Source organism: Protopterus annectens, chromosome 2.part0 (assembly GCF_019279795.1).
Source record: "Protopterus annectens isolate FY-2018-M chromosome 2.part0, PAN1.0, whole genome shotgun sequence".
In the NCBI taxonomy this organism is placed as follows: domain Eukaryota; kingdom Metazoa; phylum Chordata; order Ceratodontiformes; family Protopteridae; genus Protopterus; species Protopterus annectens.
This window is the reverse complement of record NC_056728.1, coordinates 1,275,079,138-1,275,100,664: the sequence shown is the minus strand read 5'-3', so window position 1 is coordinate 1,275,100,664 and position 21,527 is coordinate 1,275,079,138. Positions and strand designations below refer to the sequence as shown.

The 21,527-nt window shown below is 42.1% G+C and overlaps 1 protein-coding gene across 1 annotated transcript in view; it reads right to left on the bottom strand.

Annotated features, from left to right (window-relative positions):
* The window catches only part of HERC3 (HECT and RLD domain containing E3 ubiquitin protein ligase 3), a 1,624,372-nt gene that overhangs the window by 963,317 nt on the left and 639,528 nt on the right, over positions 1–21,527 (bottom strand). Inside the window, exon 11 of the mRNA XM_044060395.1 lies at positions 16,331–16,390. Coding sequence (XP_043916330.1) covers positions 16,331–16,390 — 60 coding nt within the window. The remainder of the gene's footprint in view (positions 1–16,330; positions 16,391–21,527) is intronic.

The following is a 21,527-nucleotide window of genomic DNA, read 5'->3' as shown; positions in this document are numbered from 1 at the left end:
ACTGGTGCTAGGCATTTTGTGAAGACCCTGGGCGCAGTAGATAAGACAAAGGGCAGTGCAGAGAATTGGTAATGGGTTGAACCTGCTATAAATCGGAGGTATCTTCTGCAATTTTGTCTGATAGGGACATGCAGGTATGCCTCCTTGAGGTCCAATGTTACTAGCCAAGCCTTCTTGCCCAGCATGGGAAGAAGTTGCTGTAATGTTAGCATCTTGAATTTGGGTACTTCGAGATATGTGTTTAGAATTGAGAGGTCCAGAATGGGTCTCCAAGCTTTGTCCTTTCGGGGAACTAGAAAGAGTCTTAAGTAAAATCCTTGTCCCTGCTCCTGTGTAGGAACCTGTTGAATGGCTCTCATGTCCATGAGAGCTGTAATTTGTTTTTGAGCCTCTCCCCATTGATTTGGTGGCATGTTTGGCATTCCTTTTATCCTTGGTAAAGTGTGAAAGTGGAATCTGTATCCTTGAGAGACAATATTTAGGACCCATTTGTCTTTTGTGATGGTGCACCAGTTGTCTGCAAAAAGTGTTAGCTTTCCTCCCAAGGGAGCTGCCAAGATGGATTTGCTTGGCAGTCTGAGGGGTAAGTCATTGTGTTTGTCTTCTGGTAGTATGAGACCTGTCTTCTCCTCCTTTCTGGGTTGTGGCACCCCATTGTCGAGGCTTGTAAGAGCCTTCTGACTGACCTCTGCCCCTCTGTGGTCTGTCAGAAGCTGGAAAGGACCAGTTTCTGGTTGGCCAATTTCTGCTGAAACGAGGGGGTTGAACCTGTAAAAAAATCCTTGGCCGTCTGCATAGATTTTGCCTTATCCTCCATTTTCTTTAAAACCTCTTCTGCTTTTACACCAAATAAAACATCCTGCTGTAAAGGTGCATCCAATAATTTTGCTTTTACATGGATCAGGTAAAGTTTGTTCTTTTAACCAAGCATGCCTACGTATGACAGACCGTGTCACTGCTGCTCTACAAGAAGCTTCTAATGAATCAAATCCACATTGCAAAGTATGTTTTCCCACTTGTTCAGCTGCATGCAACAAATCTTGCATTGCCTTGTAATCAGGCTGTTCTGTATGTGTGATCATTTTTTGTTTTAATTGAGACATCAAATATTGTTGATATTTCAGCATGTGAAACTGGCAATTTAAGGCCCTCATAGCTGGTGCAGGAGGTAGTGAATCTGGGTTAAGGCTAGATTCTGAATAAACATCATCCACAATGTCTAACACTGGTGGAATAGCAAGTGGTCTGTGCTGGGATAGTAAAAGGAACTCTCGGAGCCTTTTCTTAGAATCAGAGTAATCCTGGTCTTCCCAGTGGAAATGTTCCCTCATGGTATGTAAAAGTTTCCCCAAAAGAGTAGTCTTTCTGGGGGAGATGCTGAAGGAATAGACTCTTCAGCATCAGAGTCTTCATAAGGGGGAAAAGAATATTCCTGTTCCTCAGAAGAATATGAGGAAATTGAAACCTGGTCAGAGGAAGCGTGGTCCTCCTCCTGTCTAGGCCTTTTATCAGGAGGGGGATGGGAACCCCCTGATTAGGGTAATTAAGTCTTCAGCCATCTTAAGCATCTGTTTCTTAGGCATGGGGCCTTGTACTGGAGACTGCTGTACAGTCTTTGTTTTTAAAGGAGTTTTCAGCTTTGCATAGGATTTAATAGTGAGTGCAGTCGGTCTGAAGACACCTTGTGCAACTGAAGGAGTTTCAACTGCACCGGAATCTCCTTCAGCCATGGAGTCGGAAGGGCCAAAAGATAAAGGTTGTGGAGGCATAGCAATCTCCTCTTGGGAATTGGATGCCACCTCGGGTTCAGAATCAGCGGTAGTCAGGGGCTGCGTAGGCGCCTCACTGAAAACCGGAGAACCGGCGACTGGCCTAGCTGAGGCCTTGGAGTCTGGTTTGGGTCTCGGCTGCCTGTCCTTATCTTTGCGCTTTTTATGCATTCCAGTCATCGGTTGCTCCGACGGCATGATATAATTAAATTTCCTACCAAAATAATGTCGGGCGAAATCAAACCGACATTTTATAGTTCATTTGTTAAACATAGCACAAAACCGACAACCTGTGACGTCGTGGTCTGGGCCTAGGCAAGGAATGTAATAAGAATGAAAGTCTTTATGAGGTATTTGCTTCCCACAAGAAATGCAATTGTTAACATTTTCTGACATTGGACTGAGGCAAGAAAAGGTTCCCCAATGGGGTACTTAGCTTTATTGAAGACTTCGGTCTGAAATTCGAATTGAAAATCTCAGGAGTTGGCTGACTGGCACTTGTGAACTGTTTCTGCTTCGGGCACCGCGCGGCAAGAAATACTGGAGAAAATGGCGCTGGATGCCTCATATACCCCTGGCGCACTGACGTCAGGGAAGAAGCGACAGCAACCGACGCTGGACCAAGACTTTGGAACTCTGGCCGACTGCGGGACTGCCTGACGGCAGGATAACCCTAGTGTGATGACTGCAGCAGTGCAACACGATGAACATCAACTGTCTTAATAGTGAGCTACTATTTTGTCAACTATGAACATTAACCCATTAGTACAACTTACGTTTTCGACTGCGGGACCGCCTGACAGCAGGATAACCCAAGTGTGATGACTGCAGCAGTGTAACACGATGAACATCAACTGTCTTAATAGTGAGCTACTATTTTGTCAACTATGAACATTAACCCATGAGCACAACTTACGTTTTCTTTTAAATAAATAAAATGAGTAGAATTCTACTCTACTTTTGTTCAGGCCACCACAGAAATAAAAATGTTGGGAAATTGCTCTAAAATGCATCTCAGATACAGCTTCTTTGGCCCTGACTTAGAGTTATTTCTTAAATGGTTATTACTGTGCTGTCTTGGTCTGATGTGCTGAATGGATTAAGAAAAACTTCACTTTAAGGAAAGAAATTCAGTGTTGCCATTAATCATAATTTCTATTCAAGCAATCACTGGATGAAAAGTGTTGGTAAAAAGAAAAAAATGCACTTCAGAGCATACAGAAAGTTGCGGCATCTTGAAAACGCTGAAGATTAAGTCAAACTCTGGGGGGGAGAGGGGAAAAAAAAAAGAGGAAAAAAGTAACGTGCATGGTGTGTACAGCCTGGTGTAGGAGGTAATAATGGGGAGTTCTGGAGGAAGTGTGTGTGTGTGTGTGTGTGTGTGTGTGTTTGTGGGTGGGGTGGGGGGGTTGAAACAGACAGTGCCCAAGAACCATTTCACTTAAATCCACCACTGTACATAAGAGATGCTGTACTGTTATCATTGCAACTAAATGCCAGTCACTGCAAATATCCTACAAAAGGGCTAACACTGTGTACACAGACCTGTCATAACGTAAGAGCATTGCAGCTACAGTTTAGTTTGAGCACACTACTCCTAAACTCTGCAACATGAACTAATTTTTTTCACTTCTCACCATCATACATCAGCCAACTATACAGGTGGCTGTATTAGGCAGTAGCATTGTAATACTTAGGCTGGAAGTTCCTGAGGGACTGCAACTTGACATTTGCTGTGGACCCCCAAAATGCTAACACTGGCCCTGCTCTTTGCCCGTACTCTATCAGTCCCTGATAGGGAAGGCAATCTCTAGCTAGCAGTCCAAATTTCTTCTTAGCCTCTTCACATTCCTTTACCTTTCCCTCCCTATTTGTTCCCAATACCTTGTTTCCTTTGCCAGGTACCTCCAGTAAATTCCAGCTCCCTCTGTTCTATTCTCTGTACCCCTTAATTCCAGTCATCCTTATCAGCAGAATCTCCTTCCTCCATTCCCGTGTTGGCTTAGTTCTTAGCATACGTCCTACTTTATGAATACAATATTCTGTATGATTGCTACTGTTTTCTCCAATGATCTGCATCCAAACACCCACCCTTTCCTTATTTCTTGACTTTCTCCTCTGCTTCAGCATTATCTCTTTCCCTCTGAATTGCAGCTCTCTGCTTGTGTTATGTAAAAGAGCCCTAATTTTGTAGATCTAAAATATCCCATGAAATCAGGTAATCCAAAACCTTCTTCTATTGGAAGGATCAATCCACTTGACTTGTCTCCCCCTCTTGCCCCGGATAAAATCTTTCAACTGTTTATTATCATCTACAACTTCTCCCTCTGGTTGATAAAAACACGCCTGACCAGTGTATAAAACTAAAGGGAATAAAACACTTATTGCTTGTATCTTGCTAGCCAGAATCCACAGTTAAGAGCTTCCAGTTTCTTAGCTGTTATATTATCTTCTGTTTAGTCTCTAATCACATATCCTTAGCTGCCTTAACAGCACTGTTTTAGTCCATACTCTGAAAAATTTTATTTTATCATGTCCCCATAAATATTAGCATTGCTGAACCACTGGAGGGGATAAATGTATCTCCGAACACCATCATACTAGGTGACTTCAACTACCCTAATATAGACTGGGAACACTACTCAAGCCCAACACTCTAGCCCAAAAGTTCCTGGAATTCATAAACTCAAATGCCATGGAACAACTAGTCACCATCCCCACAAGAGGAGAGAACATACTTGATCTCATCATCACGAACATGGGAGCACAATGTTCAACGCCAGAAGTATACCCCTCACTGGTGAGATCTGATAACAAACTAATCTCGCTGGAGGTCCTCATCCCGCCCCCACCCGAAATGAAAAAGACCACAGTAAAGAACTTCTCGAAAGCCGACTTCACACTTCTAAAGACTAGTGTGGTCTCCTTTAAGGCCCCTGAGCGGCGGTTAACATTACTCAAACTGCTGAATCACTTACAAATGCCTTCTACCAGCACCTGCAGGGCTGCATGGATCAGGCAATCCCAAGCAAAACAAAGACTCTTTGTACCAAAGGCAAGCGTCCAGTCTGGTGGACCCCAGCCATAAACAAACTCTACAACAAAAGGAGAAAGCTACTACAAGATAGAGCAAAATCCTTAAAAGGTAAGACACCGCTGATCACTATAAGTAAAAAGCTAAGAGCTCTCATAAAATCATCCAAAGCTAATTTTGAGAAAAAATAGCTAAGGACTCTAAAGACAACCATAAGGCATTCTTTAGCTATGTCAGAAACCTAGGAGGAAACTCCCAGATATGCTCAGAATTAGTTCAAAATGATGTGAAGATTACTGATCCTACAGACATTGCCAACATACTGGCTGACAGGTTCAGTGCAAACTTCTCCCCACCCTCCCGCCTAAAGAAAAGATATCTATACCAAATGATTGTAGCCCCCCAAACATCTCTAACGCTCAGGTGAGAACTGCTCTCTCCAAGGCAAAGAACACAGCATCCATGGGACCTGATGGTGTCCCCGGCTGTGTGCTCCATGAACTCAACGAGGAATTAAACCCACAGTTAGGACAGCTGTTTAATCTTAGTCTCACCTCCGGATCATTACCAGGAGTGGTGCACAGCGACTGTGGTACCACTCCACAAAGGCGGTACCTCCACCGACCCTGGAAATTACCGTCCCATTAGCTTGACAAGCCTGATCTGCAAAGCCATGGAAAGGATCATAATGGATCTCATAAATAAAGACATAGGGAATTTGCAGACTTTGGATCCAACCCAGTTTGGCTTTGTCAAAGGCAGATCATGCCTTTTAAACTTGGTTGACTTTTTCGAAACAGTCACCAAGGCCATTGACGAGGGAAAGGCAGTCCATACAGCCTACCTAGACCTGGCGAAGGCTTTTGATACAATACCCCACTCGGGTATCACTGAAAAACTCATCAACTTAAATGTAAACCCATACATTACAAGATGGGTTGCAAACTGGCTGAGTAACAGAACCCACAGGGTCAGAGTTGCTGGCGCCATGTCAGACTCTAAGCCTGTCACAAGTGGTGTCCCACAGGGCTCAGTCCTGGGCCCACTCTTGTTTGGCATCTACTTTTCTGAAGTACAAGCAAACACAGGAGGGTTATGGCTGACAAAGTTCGCAGATGACTGCAAACTGGGCGCCATAGTTGAGAACACATCCGACACAGATATCCTTCAGAAGGGTCTCACAGAAACGGATAACTGGTGCCAGAGCCATGGCCTCAGATTAAATTCCAAGAAATGCATAGTCATACCCTTCGGGAAAAATAAGGTTATCCCTAGCTACCATATAGGTGGCAATCCCCTGAACACAGAAGTTATTAGGGACCTGGAAACCCAGGTTGACAGTAGCCTTTCATTCGACACTCATATTGCTAAAGTAGTTAGGAAGACCTTCTACATTGCCCACCTTATCATGAAGGGATTCACATCTAGATCAAGGGAAGTCATAGTCTCCCTATACTCATCACTCATCAGACCAATGATCGAGTACAATGCCCCATTCGGAATGTATCTGACCCGACACTTGCAGCAGCTGGGGAGGCCACAAAAGTTCCTCACCAAAAGGATAAAGGGTCTCAAAAATCTGTCTTATGCTGCACGACTGAAAGAACTCCAGTTATATTCAGTTGTGTACCGCTTGCTCAGAGGTGACCTATGCCTGACATACAAAGCCATGTCAAACCCAGATTTGATGAATATGCTTCATCTCAAAAAATCTAGATCCCACAGAGCCACAAGGGCGGGTGACTTAAACCTCAACACGGTTATTAATAGGACGTGCTGGAGGGATAGATTCATCACCCAAAGACTCCCTATGCTGTGGAACAAAATCCCGGTTTATGTGAGGCAGAGCACCTCACTGGCCTTGTTCAAGAGGAATCTTGACCAATGGATGGGAGATCGCAGATACACCCCAGGGGTTACCTCAGTGTCACTGCTCGACAGAGGCACAGCTAAATAATGGGCATAGTTTCTCCAAACTAAGGGGTGGCGTGAGCCACAAAACTATGGGCTAGGCTTGTAAATGCCCTCTGGCAGATAGACTAGTATGAACCTATGAACCTATGAATTCAAGTTTTAATCGGGTGCAAAACAATATCTGCAAATAAAGCCAACTTTTCTTGAATACCAGACTAATTATATCCTTGAATTTTTGAGTTCTTTATCTTCTTTGCCAATGGAACTAAACAGAACGTAAATAAAGGGGAAAGAGGACAACACTGCCCATTTCCTCTGTACAGAACCAACTTGGAAAGGAACCCTCCCACTTTATTTTTGCCTCCGATTCCTCCTATATCCTACTAATTAACCTTATTGTTATATCAGGAAATACAAATGCTTCCACTGCCCTACCCATAAATTCCCACTTTGTCAAATGCTTTCTCTGCATCAAAACTCACCAACAGCAGCAGTATTTTCTTACATTCTGCTTTCTTCTATCATCATTGTTTTATTAATGCTGTCAAATGTCTGCCTTCCCTCCAAAAGACCACACTGGTCTGTATCCATCAATTTTGGCATCACTTTTTACATTCTTTTAGCGATTATAGACAAAACATTTTATGATCATGGTTTAAAACTGAAATGGGCCTATATGAAACTTAATCCGATGGATTTTCACAGCCTCCTCTGCTTTTTCCAGGATGTTGGTGTTTCCCCTCCTTTTAAAATACTGTTACACTAAACCTTCCAGACTGTATCAATTTCTTCTCTCCTAGCCTCCAAACCTCCAAAGGAATATAATTTATTTTTGTACAACTAATCTGCAGGAAGTCTGCATCACCATTTTTATCCCATTTCTTCCTATATTAACTGTTAATTATTGAGCCTCATCTACCTCTGATGTTGGCATATTTTAGTCTTTCACAAATATTTCCATTGGTGTTTTTTCTCGATTTCCCCACTTCTGTTTTATACAAATGTCCATAAATGTCTAAAATATCTCTAATATGCCTAAAGGATTTCTGTATTTTTTTTTTGTTACAGGCTTCCCAAGTTTGGCAGCAACTCCTTCCACTTTGTTGTTTCAACAGAACCTTTTGGAGAAGAGGCAGGGGGATGCAATATAGAAACATCCCCTTCCAAGAGGAGGACAGAGCATCCACTTTCCATGCCAGGGGATCTGGAACCCTGGCACAAAACTTGGGAAGCTGTCTGTTCATGGGGGAGGCTGAGAGATCTATCAGAGGTGTACCCTTATTCCATGGACCATATCCATAAACACATCCCTGTGTAACATCCATTCATGGGAATGAGTCTTGGACCTGCTCAGTGTGTCTGTCACAACATTCTGGGTTGTGGGTATGTAAACCGCCTGGAGGGCAAGTTGATTCTGGGCAGCTCCCAGACCAGTAAAGCCAGTTTGGACAGGAGAAAGGATTGTATCCCTTTGTTTGTTGACATACCAGAGGACCGTGGTATTCTCTATAAACCATCTAAAAACCTCCTGGAGAAAGAAGAGGTTTGAAGATCTGTAGTGTGAAAATCAGGGCTCTCATCTACTTTATATTGATGTGCTCCCTTTTGTGGGTGGGAGACCAGACATCTCTGACCCTCCATGAGTCTAGGGTTGCTCCCCATCCCATATCTAAAGCATCTCTGTATAGCTCCCGAGTGGAAAGAGGTGGTTGCAAGGATAAGCCCGGATTCCTTGTAACCTATTGGATCCACCAATGTAACTCATTTTCAGGCAAGGCAGGTGTGGGATAACAAATTCCAGAGCATGGGAGTGTTGTACCCATACTATTTTCAAGAACCGCTGGAATATCCTCATGTGTAACTTGGTTTAAGAAAGCATGTGGGTAGTGGATGCCATGAATCCAAGGAGGCAAAGAAACTCTCTGGCAGTCAGAGTTTGGAGAAGCGAAAGGTCTTGGAAATAGGAGTTGAAGGACAGGACCTTTTCTGGAAGTCAGGAAACCAGTATCCTGTCTGATTGGATCCTAAAGCCAAGGAAAATGTGGTCTTGGAAGGAATTCCTGGTAATTGATCGTGAACCCTGGACCCATCAACAGTGACATCATAAAGGAGAGGTTCTCCTTAAGGAAGTCTGAGCCTGAAGGTCATCCAGGTATGGAAAAATCTGTATGCCCCATAGCCTGCAGAAGGCTATGACAGGAGCCTAAACATTTTGTGTAGACCGTCTGGGCTGTAGACAATTCAAAAGGTAAGGCACAGAATTGAAAATGTGAGGAAGCAATAGCAAAGTGAAGAAACTTCCTTAAATGAAAATGAAGGGGAATATGAAGACAGGCATCCTTGATGTCCAAGTGACACCACAGAGGCCTGAGGAAGGATGAGAGTAAGAAGACTAGGTATAGTTGACATTCGAAAGGTGGGAACCTTCAAAAAGGTATTTAGACGGGATAGGTCTAAAATGGGTCTCCAATGACCATTCTTCCTGGATACCATGAACATCCTGGAGTAGAATCCTTTTCCTACTTGGAAGAGCAGCACTGCCTGAATGATGTCTTGAGAAAGGGGGAGGAGTCTTCCACACAAAGTATCCTTATAGGATGATGTATAGGACCCAAGAGTCTTGAGTTATCCATTTCCAAGCAAAGAGAAAGAGAGGTGAAAGGACAGAGATGTTAGATATCCAGAAGGTGGGTAGTTGCATACTATCTGTCTTAACCTAAAAGGGCCATTTCTGTGTGGGAGAAGAGGATGCACATTTAGAGGTAAAGTGTTTCCTAGCATCTCTCTCACCTTTGGAAGACTTCCTTACAAGGGTGGTCTTGGTAGGGTAGTTCCTCTGAAACTGGGGAAACAAAAATGTTTCCGGTCTTGCAACTCCTTGCCATTCTTCTGTAGAGACTTCCAAAGCAGAGGTACCAAATAATACCTTGTTGTCCAGGGGGGCATCCATAAATTTTGCCTTAATTTCATCAGGCAAAAAGTTGGCACCTGAGCCAAGAATACCTCCTCCGGACTGACCCAGATGCAGCCACTCTAGCGGATTCCTCCACGGCATTACAGCTACACTTTTTGGAATGCCGTGAAACCTGACCTGAGGAGTTGAGGACGGACAGCTTGGCCTTAGTGGGAGAGTCAGGAAGCTTAGAAAGTAGTTTACCAACATAGGAGAGAAGGGCCAAGGAATATTTGGCCATATGGGTCTGGTAGTTAATGGCTCTGAAAGCCAGAGTAGCTGATGTATAAACCTTTCTTCTATTCTCTCCATGACTTTGCTCTCCTTAGCTGAGGGAAGCAGGAAAGTGGAAAGAAGCAACTTGGAGGCCTTGTCCATAGAAACTGAGATGGTAACAGGGTCAGCAGAGGGACCTTTAAGAAGAAACTTGCTCAGTCACTTTGTAAAACCTAGCTGGCCTTTTGAGGGCAGGAGGCTGATAATCAGGGCAATTTGAAGCTCCAGCAAAGGCATCTAGGAAGGCTGGCAGAACGGTAGGAATGGCAAGTGGGGAAGGGGAGTCCATCTGCAGCAAGTCCTAGTACCTTTCCTGGATGTCTGACACATGAGATCAATCCCATTTGAAAAACTCCCTCATTTTAAGAATGTTTTCCCCAAATCAGATAACCTCCCCAGGGGAGTCAGTGCCATTAGAATCTTCTTATGGGGAAGCATAACCCAAAGGGGAAGAAATTTGTGCTGAATAAGCAAAGATTCATCCCCAGAAGAATCCTCATCATCTGAACTCCTCCTCAGAATTCCTCTTTTGTGGTGTAGATGGAAGAATGGAGGGAGAAGGGGCAGAGAGGGCTGAGAATTGTCTCAGGGTCATAAAGGTGTCTAACAGGCCTTGGGAAAAAGCCTGCCAATCCACTGGTTGTTTCTGAGGAGGAGGAGAAACCAGTTTTGTTTTAATTTTCTTTTTTGGAACCTCCACTTGGTGCAAGGTGGATGGGCCTGATGTCGGTCTACACTCCACAATGTTGGTAGGAACATCCTCTCACACAATAATTTGTGTAATGCCACATGGGCTTTCAGTCACCATTAACCATGCCCCCCTCCCCCAATATACAGAGTCGGGCATCTGCATTTCCACTGAGGATGTGCAGGTAGGGTCCTTCATGGCCTCCAAAGTAGTACCCATTAAAAGAGTGCCTACCAACTCCGGAACAGTCTCCGGGCCAACATTGGCCTCGGGAGAGACATCCGGACCAGAGGGAGCAGGGTGTAAAATAAGGCCTAAATGTCTTGGCTTTCTTCTTAGCTTGCAGCTCACCTGAAGGACCCAATGTAACTTCCATATCATGCACAAGGCATTTTAAGCACTGATTTTCCAGCTATAAATTTAGAGAAGCTAACAGACTAAACAGGGTCTTGGGGACAAAGCCCTTGCAAATAGAATAAGTACTATGGTTGTGGTCAGGGACTAGGTAAAATAGGCAAAGGTCATGAGAGTCCTTATCTGGAATCTGTCTTCAACACTGACACTTGCCCTTCCTAGCTGACATGCAACCACAAAAAAACACCCAGTAGCCAAAAAATAAAGGAAAACTCCAACAGGACACTTATCTGAACCAAGGTTTGCAACATGTTTGACAACAGACACCTGAGCTGATAACTGGACAGGCTGTAGAAAAGTACTGAGGTCCAGTACATGCAGACATCCACTTTATACCAGATGTTATTTTATGACTGATGTATGTTTGGCTTCTATGCAATGTTGTACATACTTCACAGCAGCACTAGATTTTGTATACTGGCAGGATGCACGAGTCAGCCGGTGGCGGACTTGCTCATGTTATGACCACTGCAACATATGAACATAATTCTTATTTCTTAACCATACCTTCTTTTATTTCTACCTCATTTTTAAACACCACTTTCATTTTATCCCACTTACTAACTTCTGGAGTACTTTCCATCTTCCAGAGCTCCTCCTACATAATTTCCATTACCCATTCCTTAAGTACTTCTCTTTTTAACAGGTAGGTGGGAAAGTGCCAGTGTCTCATCTTTACTTGATTACCCTGCATTTTTATCTTAGTAATTATTTGCACATGATCTGAAATACTTACTGGGTGTATATCACAGTTCTCAATTAAATGCAATTGTTCCTGTGAAATGTAATGTAATGCAATTTCTGTCTCGTTTAGCACAATTATTCCATTTGGGGAATATGTAAAATCTCTTGGAGTTCCTACTACTGAATTCACATCTTCCATACCAAATAGGTTTATAAAGTTCTTCAGGAATCTACCCTCTTTTGTTATATTTTTCCCTCTAGGCCCCACAGATACAGCCTCATTGTTGCAATCAAATTTATGTCCCCAACTATACGTAATATTTCCTGCTGAAAAATTATTTCTTCTCAAAATATTTTAAGCTCCATAACAGCAGTTGTAGGTGGAATATAAATACATACCAGTGTAAACATCATCCCTTGCCAGTAGTCCCCTATTACAAGTCTACCACTATCTTTTTTTCCTCCGCCATTTACTGGTGCTCCTCTAGCAATTAGTATAAGTACTCCTCTTTTCCTTTCTACCTGATATTCTGGTGAATATCCATCTTGAAATCCTTTCTTTATCAAATTCACATGGTCAGTTCTTACCAAATTTGTCTCCTATAACATTGCTATTTACACTCTGCATTTCTTAACATAAAGTAAACATTCTTTCCATTTTGTCTATACCTGTGAGGTCAATCACATTCCAAGATTAAATGGAAAGTGACGCCATTATGATAAGTCATCATTCACACTTACTGCATATGATGCCTTTTTTAAATGTCTATTTCAAGTTTTATGATACAAGTACCCACTAACGTTTGGCAGTTTTATCTTTTATACAGTTGTTTCTTGCCTCTCCATATGAACCTTTGATACACTCTACAAGACTCTTTTTTAATAAAAACTCTCAAATGAAAAAAGCACACACATTCCTAGAACACCCCCATAATCTGTTAATATAATCACATAAAATGATTTACATCTTCAAAGAATGAAGTTTAACCCTTCTAATACAAACAACTCTCCCAACCAGATGCCTGCAAACCCAGGCATTAATTAACCTAAAGTTGAGGTTATCCACGCTAAGACGTTTGTTATCGCCTGTGTTTCTACTTACACTAACTGCTGTCACTGAAGTCTATTGTTTTAATTTTATTTAACTCCCACATGTGAACAACTTGCACTCACAGAAATCGTTAACTTTCAGGCTTAAAGAAGCCAGTATTCTGGCTTCATAGTGCCCTATAATCAGCTTGTCTCCATGGAAACACAAGAGGAACAAATCTAGTCCTCATCTGCAGGCTTCTGAAAACAAACTGAAATATTTACTGTTAAAGGAAAACTTATTACATTCAGTGTTCTTTTATTTACTTGTTTACACTTAAAACTTATTAGATTAAGCCAGGGGTCTTAGTCCAGACAGCCACATATGCAAAAGTAAGAGAAAACATATCTCTACATATATTATGTTCGGTGTAACGTTTGTATCCCACCCCCCCACCTCAACAACCCAATATTGCAGCCTACCAATTTAAAAATGCTTTGTCTAGCCTTTTTTTCTCTTTTTGCATTGTGCTGTCTACATTTCTTAATACTAAAAGGCATCTGTTTACTTTAGTCTACTTATCGCATACAAGAACGAAAAATGCTTTACTATAAACATGTGATTACATCATAAAGTGTTTCACAGAAATACTGTTGGTTATCTTTTTCCTTATTCCCTCAGTGGCCTTCAAAACATTAATGACAGAAGTGAGGCAAATGTCTTAGTTCACCACAAGTTTAACAAAGTCAACAAAATTCCACACTGTCCACTTTTTTCTTATACTGTTGGATTTCAGAAATGTGACTGATGTTTTGAAGTTTCACATTTATTCACTAATTTCCTTGTTGCTCATCATCTTCCTGCTCATCTCCATCTCTCAACTCCAGACTGGATCAATTTCAAGGTACTCGTGATTCTTTTGGGCAACTTCTGTGTTTTTGTCCATCTCTCAAGCATTTTTCTTTGTAACTATGAAAAAGTTTTCACTGGCAAAGTCTCTCGGTGTGCATCATCAGATGAATGACAAGCAGAGTCCCCTTCTGCTTGATGTCTTACTTTTGGACATACTTTTGTATTTGCGCCTTAGCATGTTCTACATCAAAAAATGAATTTAATCCTCCAGGAAAAAATATTCTTAAAATAGCTGAATCCAGCAACTTTAATCTCAGTTTACAGTGAGTAATCATTTCCCACTAACACTCTTGTCTCCCACTTTTAATACTTTGTCCTTTTGCCACAGTTTTGTCAGGCTCAACTCTTTTGGTTTACATCTTTACTACTACAGGATTTGGCTGCTTTCTCACAGTCAGATTTGGAGCATACACACAGAGATCCTGCTGTGAAATACAAGTTCAGTTGCTTATTTGTGCCTTTATAAAATATAGGCTATATCTTCTAGTTTCTCTGCTACAATAGAAAATCTTTTTCCCTATGTGCTCTGTCCTCTAATTCTACCATTTTTTTAAACATCTTTTGAGGAGTCTCATACTCACCCCCAGCCTTTTCTTCATTTCAACTTCTGATTTTTTTGCAGTTTTATCAGATCGTCTGAATATCTGTTTAAAGTTTTGTCCATTTCTTTCAGCCTTTTGTTGAGCTGATACACTTCTTCAGTGTTTTGATCATTTTAAATCAGTTTGGAGCACATACGACCTATTTTTTTCCTCCAGATTACTGGAAGCCATGTCTTGCACTAAAGCCAGAGGTTCAACTTTTTTTTATTAAACAGCTGCAGGATTTTTCCAAATCAGTATTTTCTTTTCACCTTTTCTAGCTGATTTTTTCAGGATAGTTATTTCATCTTTACTGGCATCCAAGCAATGTACTTACTAGCCAGTAACTGAATTTACTAGCCCTTGTCTTTCCATTCTTATTTTCACACTAGGAGTGCTGAAGTTAAGCTGTTGATCAGTGTACAGCCATCTTGGAAAGCCCCTGGATCTTGTTCTCCTCATTTGGAAGAGGATTTCAAAATGGAGCCAGAGTAGTTCCCTTATTGGAATCTAGCGACACTACAGCTAGGTCAGCTAGAAGGGTATTATAAAGGTATTTATGGGTGCTGTGGGTGATATAATTCCCCCAAGCTTCTTGGAAACAAGGGCTGGGAAATCTGGCTCCGATGAAGCATTCACAAATGCATCTTGTAGAACGTGTATTACAAAAGAAATGGTTAAAGTTTTTGGTTCATGGAGACTCATCAGGTCTCCCTCTTTATTGGGACTGGGAGAACTCTTTGGTCTCTCATTTGAAAACATTTAACCCACCAGTGTCCTCAAATGACACATCCACTAACTGGGAACCACAGTGTGCGGATTCCTCAGTATCTTATTCAAAATAATGTATGGGACACAGTGAGCCAAAATGCGGCAAGTTGACAGATGTCCATGTAGGTCAGGATAGTTTTGTCCTTACGATTGAAGGGGTAACCCACTTTCAAAGCCTCAAGTTGTGGCAGCACTCCTGCTAAGTTGATTAGGTATCCTCCAACTTCTCTTGCACTAAAAGCACAAAGGTATCCACTCCCCTGCACTTATCGGTATCCACTCCCCTGCACTTATCACAATTCAAGTGCTGACATCAGAGGTCCTTAAGGATGTATCCATACTGACCAAATACTCAGTGGAGTCTGCCTATGGGAAATATAACATTATCTTAAAATGTGTTGGCTTCCACACAGGTTATATATCAAAAGCATAGGTATTGAGAGGCACCAGGTACAGGGGCTGCAAAGTTTCCTCTCCCAGCTTGAGATTCATCATGTCTACCGTGACATTACGCTTCTGGGTGGCTGTCAGTCTTCTTGCACTTCTCCCTCTGATACGTCTTCAAATAGCCATTCTTAGATGAGTAGCTAGCAAAACACTTGGCTGATGCCATGGCAAAACAGGACAAGGTATGCACCTTTCTTACAGCTAAACAGTCCCACATAGGCAGTTCATAATACTTGAGCTTTGGGTTGAATCACATACAGGGGAGCAACCTACTATGTTCTGCTCAGGGACTAAGCAGAGTATGCAAAAGGAATGAAGTCTTTGTGACCGATCCATTTCTATGTATCACACAATTATCTCCTCTTTTTCAATATCATATTCGGGGCATCTCATGAGGTTTCAATTGCAAAAAATAAGCACATATAAAAGAAAAAAAAAAAATCGCCAAAGGGGTACTTATCTGAGCTCACAAACCAGACTGACATATACTTTTGATGGTAATGGAAAGCATACATTTTCCCATAATGTGGCAAGAAAGAACTGAAGATGCTACCAGCCAGTGTTTACTCCAGGTGAGAGGGAGACAACCAGAAAGATATAAAGCTATTTGAAGCTGGGTTGGATGCTGGGCAACTGTAAGCAGAAATCACAAAGGTTAGGTCTCCAACAGTGAGCATTATAATGAAAAGTCTTTTTTTTTCATATTTAAAGACATGCTGCTACTAGATCATGCATTCAACTTATCCAAGTAGATCCTTAAACAATACATTACTGTGGTTGCAGATGCATTAACCTAACAAAAATACAGTACTGAAGTTCCAGCATGATACTTCTCAAAGAAGACTGATGCTACTTACTTCTCATCAAGAAAACTCCCATTCCAGCAGGCAGCAGAGGACAGCACTTTAATAATACCACTGCAGTGAAAGAAAATTACACATTATAAATCACATTGCTGTATTAAAGTATTGTGTGTTGTGCTATGTGTAGTGTAGACAGACTAAGGTAAATAAAAATATACATTAATTTCTATTAACACAACCAATGCAGTAAAAGAAAATTATTTGTTATAAACCATATTACTTCAATAAAGCAGTGTGCTGTGCTGTGAGAGTAATGATCTTGGCAGTATCGTGGTAAACAATTTTTCATTTTCATGGCCTACCACATCCCTGTTGATCACGACTGGAGTTTTGGCTGTCATCATTTTTATCATATCTCTAAGTAAACTAAACAAGAAATTAAGAGGACTAATCAAGTCCAGCAATGTCAATTGCAAAGTCAGGATGACCTCAGGCTGAAGATAACTACAAGGCCTTCTACAGCTAAGCCTGAAACCTCAAAGGCAGCACACATCAGTTTGCCGAACTGGTGGTTAGTGGTGACCCCTTCAGTGAGGAGAGACAAAGTGAATTTGCTGGCTAGCAAACTGCTCAAACTGAATTTTTCAGTTTTGTACAATTTGAACAGTGGTCATTAAAATGTTTCAATAATGTAAGCAAATCAGGAGTAAAATACAACTTATGTGAGTGGCAAAAAAGATATGCGGAGTACAAGGGCTGAGTGCAGCTTTTTAGCCTGGCACATGAAAGGAGGTGTACATATTCCTGAATCTGAATGCTGGGGGCATCAGAACAGTAAAGTCTAGCAGTTACCAAACTACAGAGGGTCTAGGAAGTTAGAGTGCTATTCAGAGACGGATTAGAGCAAAGTCCAATACTAACAACATTTTCAGAAGAAAACATGGGTTATTCCTTAAAATCAGCCAAGCCCTTTGAATTATTAAACAGGCTTTCCTATAAAATCACAGCATGCAGCTGTAACAGCCTATGTCTGACTATAACGGCCACCAATATTGATATCTTCCAAAAGGTAAACTTCAAAACTGCTGAACCATACAGTTGAAAGGGGGATGGGAGCATACAAGCATGTCAATCATACATTAAAATATGGAAAAATGAAGGGATCTTCAAATGTGGGTAAAGACAGCTCATTTTAAGTGCTGCATAATAAGTTGGTGCTCCGCTACAACTGTATCCATGAAGCTGTGAAGGTACTGCAACTGTATTTGTTCATGAAGTAACCTAGACTAATCAAAAACTGCGAGACGCAAGTCAGAATAAAGTGCAACTATGCAAAATGGAAGACATTCCCTGACTGGATACCAACCAAGCAAATTTGCTGATCAGACATCTTCACTACAGAACTCAGCTTTTGCCAAGAGATTTGGGAAGATAAAGGTGATCTAAAGGATCAGATGTAACTGAAGGTAAAGGACTTGCATGTGATGAAGTACGGATATGAAAGCCTGACGCCATGCCTTTCTCGAACAGTAATAAAGGATATGCATCTGTTTTTGTTCTCTGAATTCTGCTAGCAGGAGTAGAATTAGAAGGCATGGAGGGAAAGACTATATGAGCCTTGTCATGTAAAAGAGAATGCACCTACTACCAAATCCCTTCTGTCCCTCTGAATCAAACAAAGCAGGACTACATTCTTCAACAGAGACTAGCAGGTTTCCCAATGGTGCCTCTCATAAAGACAACACTGACCAGACAAGGCCACTCCATATATTCATTTTCAGAAGACTGACAGAGCACTAGGTGAAAGATTTGGGCACATGCTCACGGTATTCGGGAAACGAACAACCAGACAGAGACCCAGGTCTGAGACACAATGCAAAACCTGCATTACTACTATGTATGGAATTCTTCCCTGCTTATCTAGCCACCCACAACAGCCTGCGCATCTGATCAGAAGTTTGATCTACGCCATCCTTCCAGAGCATGAAAGACAGAACATATCAACCCATCAAGCTCAAGAAAGTTGTGTATATATAGTCTACTCTTTCGAGTTTAGCAACTCTCAGCTCAAAATGTTTTAAGTGCATTCTATCTACCCTGCATTATGCAGAAGACTTGGTGGTCATGCCACCTAATGACCAAAACACTGGCCATGACTTTGCATAATGAGCTGACCGAGAGGAAAAGAATGCACTCAGACTGGCAAAGCCCATTGAAAATCATCTTGACACCAGCAGAAATTAAGTGAGGGTACTCCAGCAGATGGACAATCCCTTGCCAAGGGCACTAAAAAGCCTCACTGGGAAGGGGTGTAGGTGGCTCCGCAACCCAGTGACAAATGTTTCATTATGAATATATGCAATACAAATGGCTAAAGGACTGTTAACTTTCTGATACTGATTGAAACTCCTCAACCTATTGCCAAGTGACACTGCCAGACACCAACAGAGTTTGAGAGAGTATGATGACTTCTAATTACTGAAACTTACTGTCCAGTAAAGTACCCCCCCAACAGATGTTGGGTAGAGGGTTAGCATAAATTTTCTTGCTATGCGGTCCAAAGCTAAACCAATAAAGAAAAGTCCAGACATCCATCCAAACGCCAGTAGCTGTGGACATGCATGCTTTGGCACGTCCACAGCTTCCGGGGTTTGGTTTTGTTGGCCTGAATACAGCCATAAAGCCTTGAAAAGGAAAAAAAAATGTCATGGATATTCAGAAGGCATGTATGTCCTTAAGGGGTTATCTGCATATAACCCATGGGCCTCCCACCCACTACAAGAAGTTTAGGTTATCACACAGCAAAAACTTTTTCTTGCAGTTTCTAATGAATTTTTTTGTATCCTTGTACATGTGTGTGTATGTACATGTTACCTCTCTCATAATATATATATATATATATATATATATATATATATATATATATATATTACAGTTGACATAAAAAGTTTACACACTCCTGTTAAACTGCTAGGCTTTTGTGATAAAAAAAAATGAGACCACAATAAATCATTTCAAAATATTTTCTCACCTTTAATGTGACCTATAACCTGTACAATTCCATTGAAAAACAAACAAATCTATTGGGGGGAAAATATAAAAAATAAAAAACGTACAATAAAGCTGGTTGCATAAGTGTGCAAACCCTTAAACTAATACTTTGTTGAAACACCTTTTGATTTAATTACAGCATTCAGTCTTCTTGGGCAAATACCTGCCATCAATTAGAGAGACTCTGATTAACCCCAAATAAAGTTCAGCTGTCCTAGTAGGATTTACCTGACAATTACTCAGTTGCTTGCTACAGTAAAAGCCATGGTTCGCAGGCAGCTTATAAAGCATCAAAGGGATCTCATTGTTGAAGGGTATCAGTCAGGGGATGGGTACAAAAAAATTTCCACAGCACTGGATATACAAAAGAATACAAAGACAGTCATCAAAAAGTGGAGCAAGTATGGGACAACAGTGGCATTGCAAAGAACTGGATATCCCCCCAAAATTGATGAAAAGACTATATGAGAACTGGTCAGGGAGGCTGCCAAGAGACCTACAGCAACACTGCAGGAGCTAGTTGTGTATTACATGCGACAACAATCTCCCGTATTCTCCATATGACAGGGCTACGGGGTAGGGTTGCAAGACAGAAGCCTTTTCTTACACAGAAAAACATCCAGGCCAGACTAAAATTTGCAAAAGAATACAGCAGGTCTCCCAAAAACATGTGGGAAAATATGTTATTGTATAATGAGACCAAGGTTGAACTTTTTGGCCACAATTCCAAAAGGTACATTTGGCGCAAAAACAAACACTTCAACATTAAAAGAATACCATCCCCACTGTGCAGCATGGTAGTGGCAGTGTCATGCTTTGGGGTTACTTTTCTTCATCTGGAACTGAGGCTTTAGGTCAAGGGTGAGAGAATTATGAATAGTTCCAAATACCAGTCAATTTTGGCCCAAAACCTTCAGGCGTCTGCTAGAAAGCACAACCTTCAGGCGTCTGCTAGAAAGCACAACCTTCAGGCGTCTGCTAGAAAGCACAACCTTCAGGCGTCTGCTAGAAAGCACAACCTTCAGGCGTCTGCTAGAAAGCACAACCTTCAGGCGTCTGCTAGAAAGCACAACCTTCAGGCGTCTGCTAAGCGGCAACCTTCAGTCTGCTAAAAAGCGCAACCTTCAGGCGCCTGCTAGAAAGCGCCAACCTTCAGGCGTCTGCTAGAAAGCGCCAACCTTCAGGCGTCTGCTGAAAGCGCAACCTTCAGGCGTCTGCTGAAGCGCAACCTTCAGGCGTCTGCTGAAAGCGCCAACCTTCAGGCGTCTGCTGAAAGCGCAACCTTCAGGCGTCTGCTAGAAAGCGCAACCTTCAGGCGTCTGCTAGAAAGCGCCAACCTTCAGGCGTCTGCTGGCGCCCAACCTTCAGGCGTCTGCTAGAAAGCGCAACCTTCAGGCGTCTGCTAGAAAGCGCAACCTTCAGGCGTCTGCTAGAAAGCGCAACCTTCAGGCGTCTGCTAGAAAGCGCAACCTTCAGGCGTCTGCTGGCGCAACCTTCAGGCGTCTGCTGAAAGCGCCAACCTTCGAAGCGTCTGCTAGAAAGCGCAACCTTCAGGCGTCTGCTAGAAAGCGCAACCTTCAGGCGTCTGCTAGAAAGCGCAACCTTCAGGCGTCTGCTAGAAAGCACAACCTTCAGGCGTCTGCTAGAAAGCGCAACCTTCAGGCGTCTGCTAGAAAGCGCAACCTTCAGGCGTCTGCTAGAAAGCGCAACCTTCAGGCGTCTGCTAGAAAGCGCAACCTTCAGGCGTCTGCTGAAGCGCGGCCTTCAGGCGTCTGCTAGAAAGCAAAACCTTCAGGCGTCTGCTAGAAAGCAAAACCTTCAGGCGTCTGCTAGAAAGCAAAACCTTCAGGAGTCTGCTAGAAAACAGAAGATGAAGATGAATTTCACCTATCAGTACAACAATGACCCCAAACATACAATTAAATCAAAAAAAGAATGGCTCCACCTGAAGAACAAAAGAATGGCTCCACCTGAAGAAAATTAAAGTTTTGGAATGGCCCCAGCCATAGCACAGATATAAATTAAATAGAAAATGAGCTGGGTGACCTGAAGAAAGCTGTACACAAGAGATGCCCTCACAATCTGACAGCTTTGAAATGATTTTGCAAGGAATAGTGGGCAAATATTGCCAAGTCAAGATGTGCCATGCTGATAAGATTCCTATCAAAAAGGCTGAATGCTGTAATTAAATCAAAAGGTG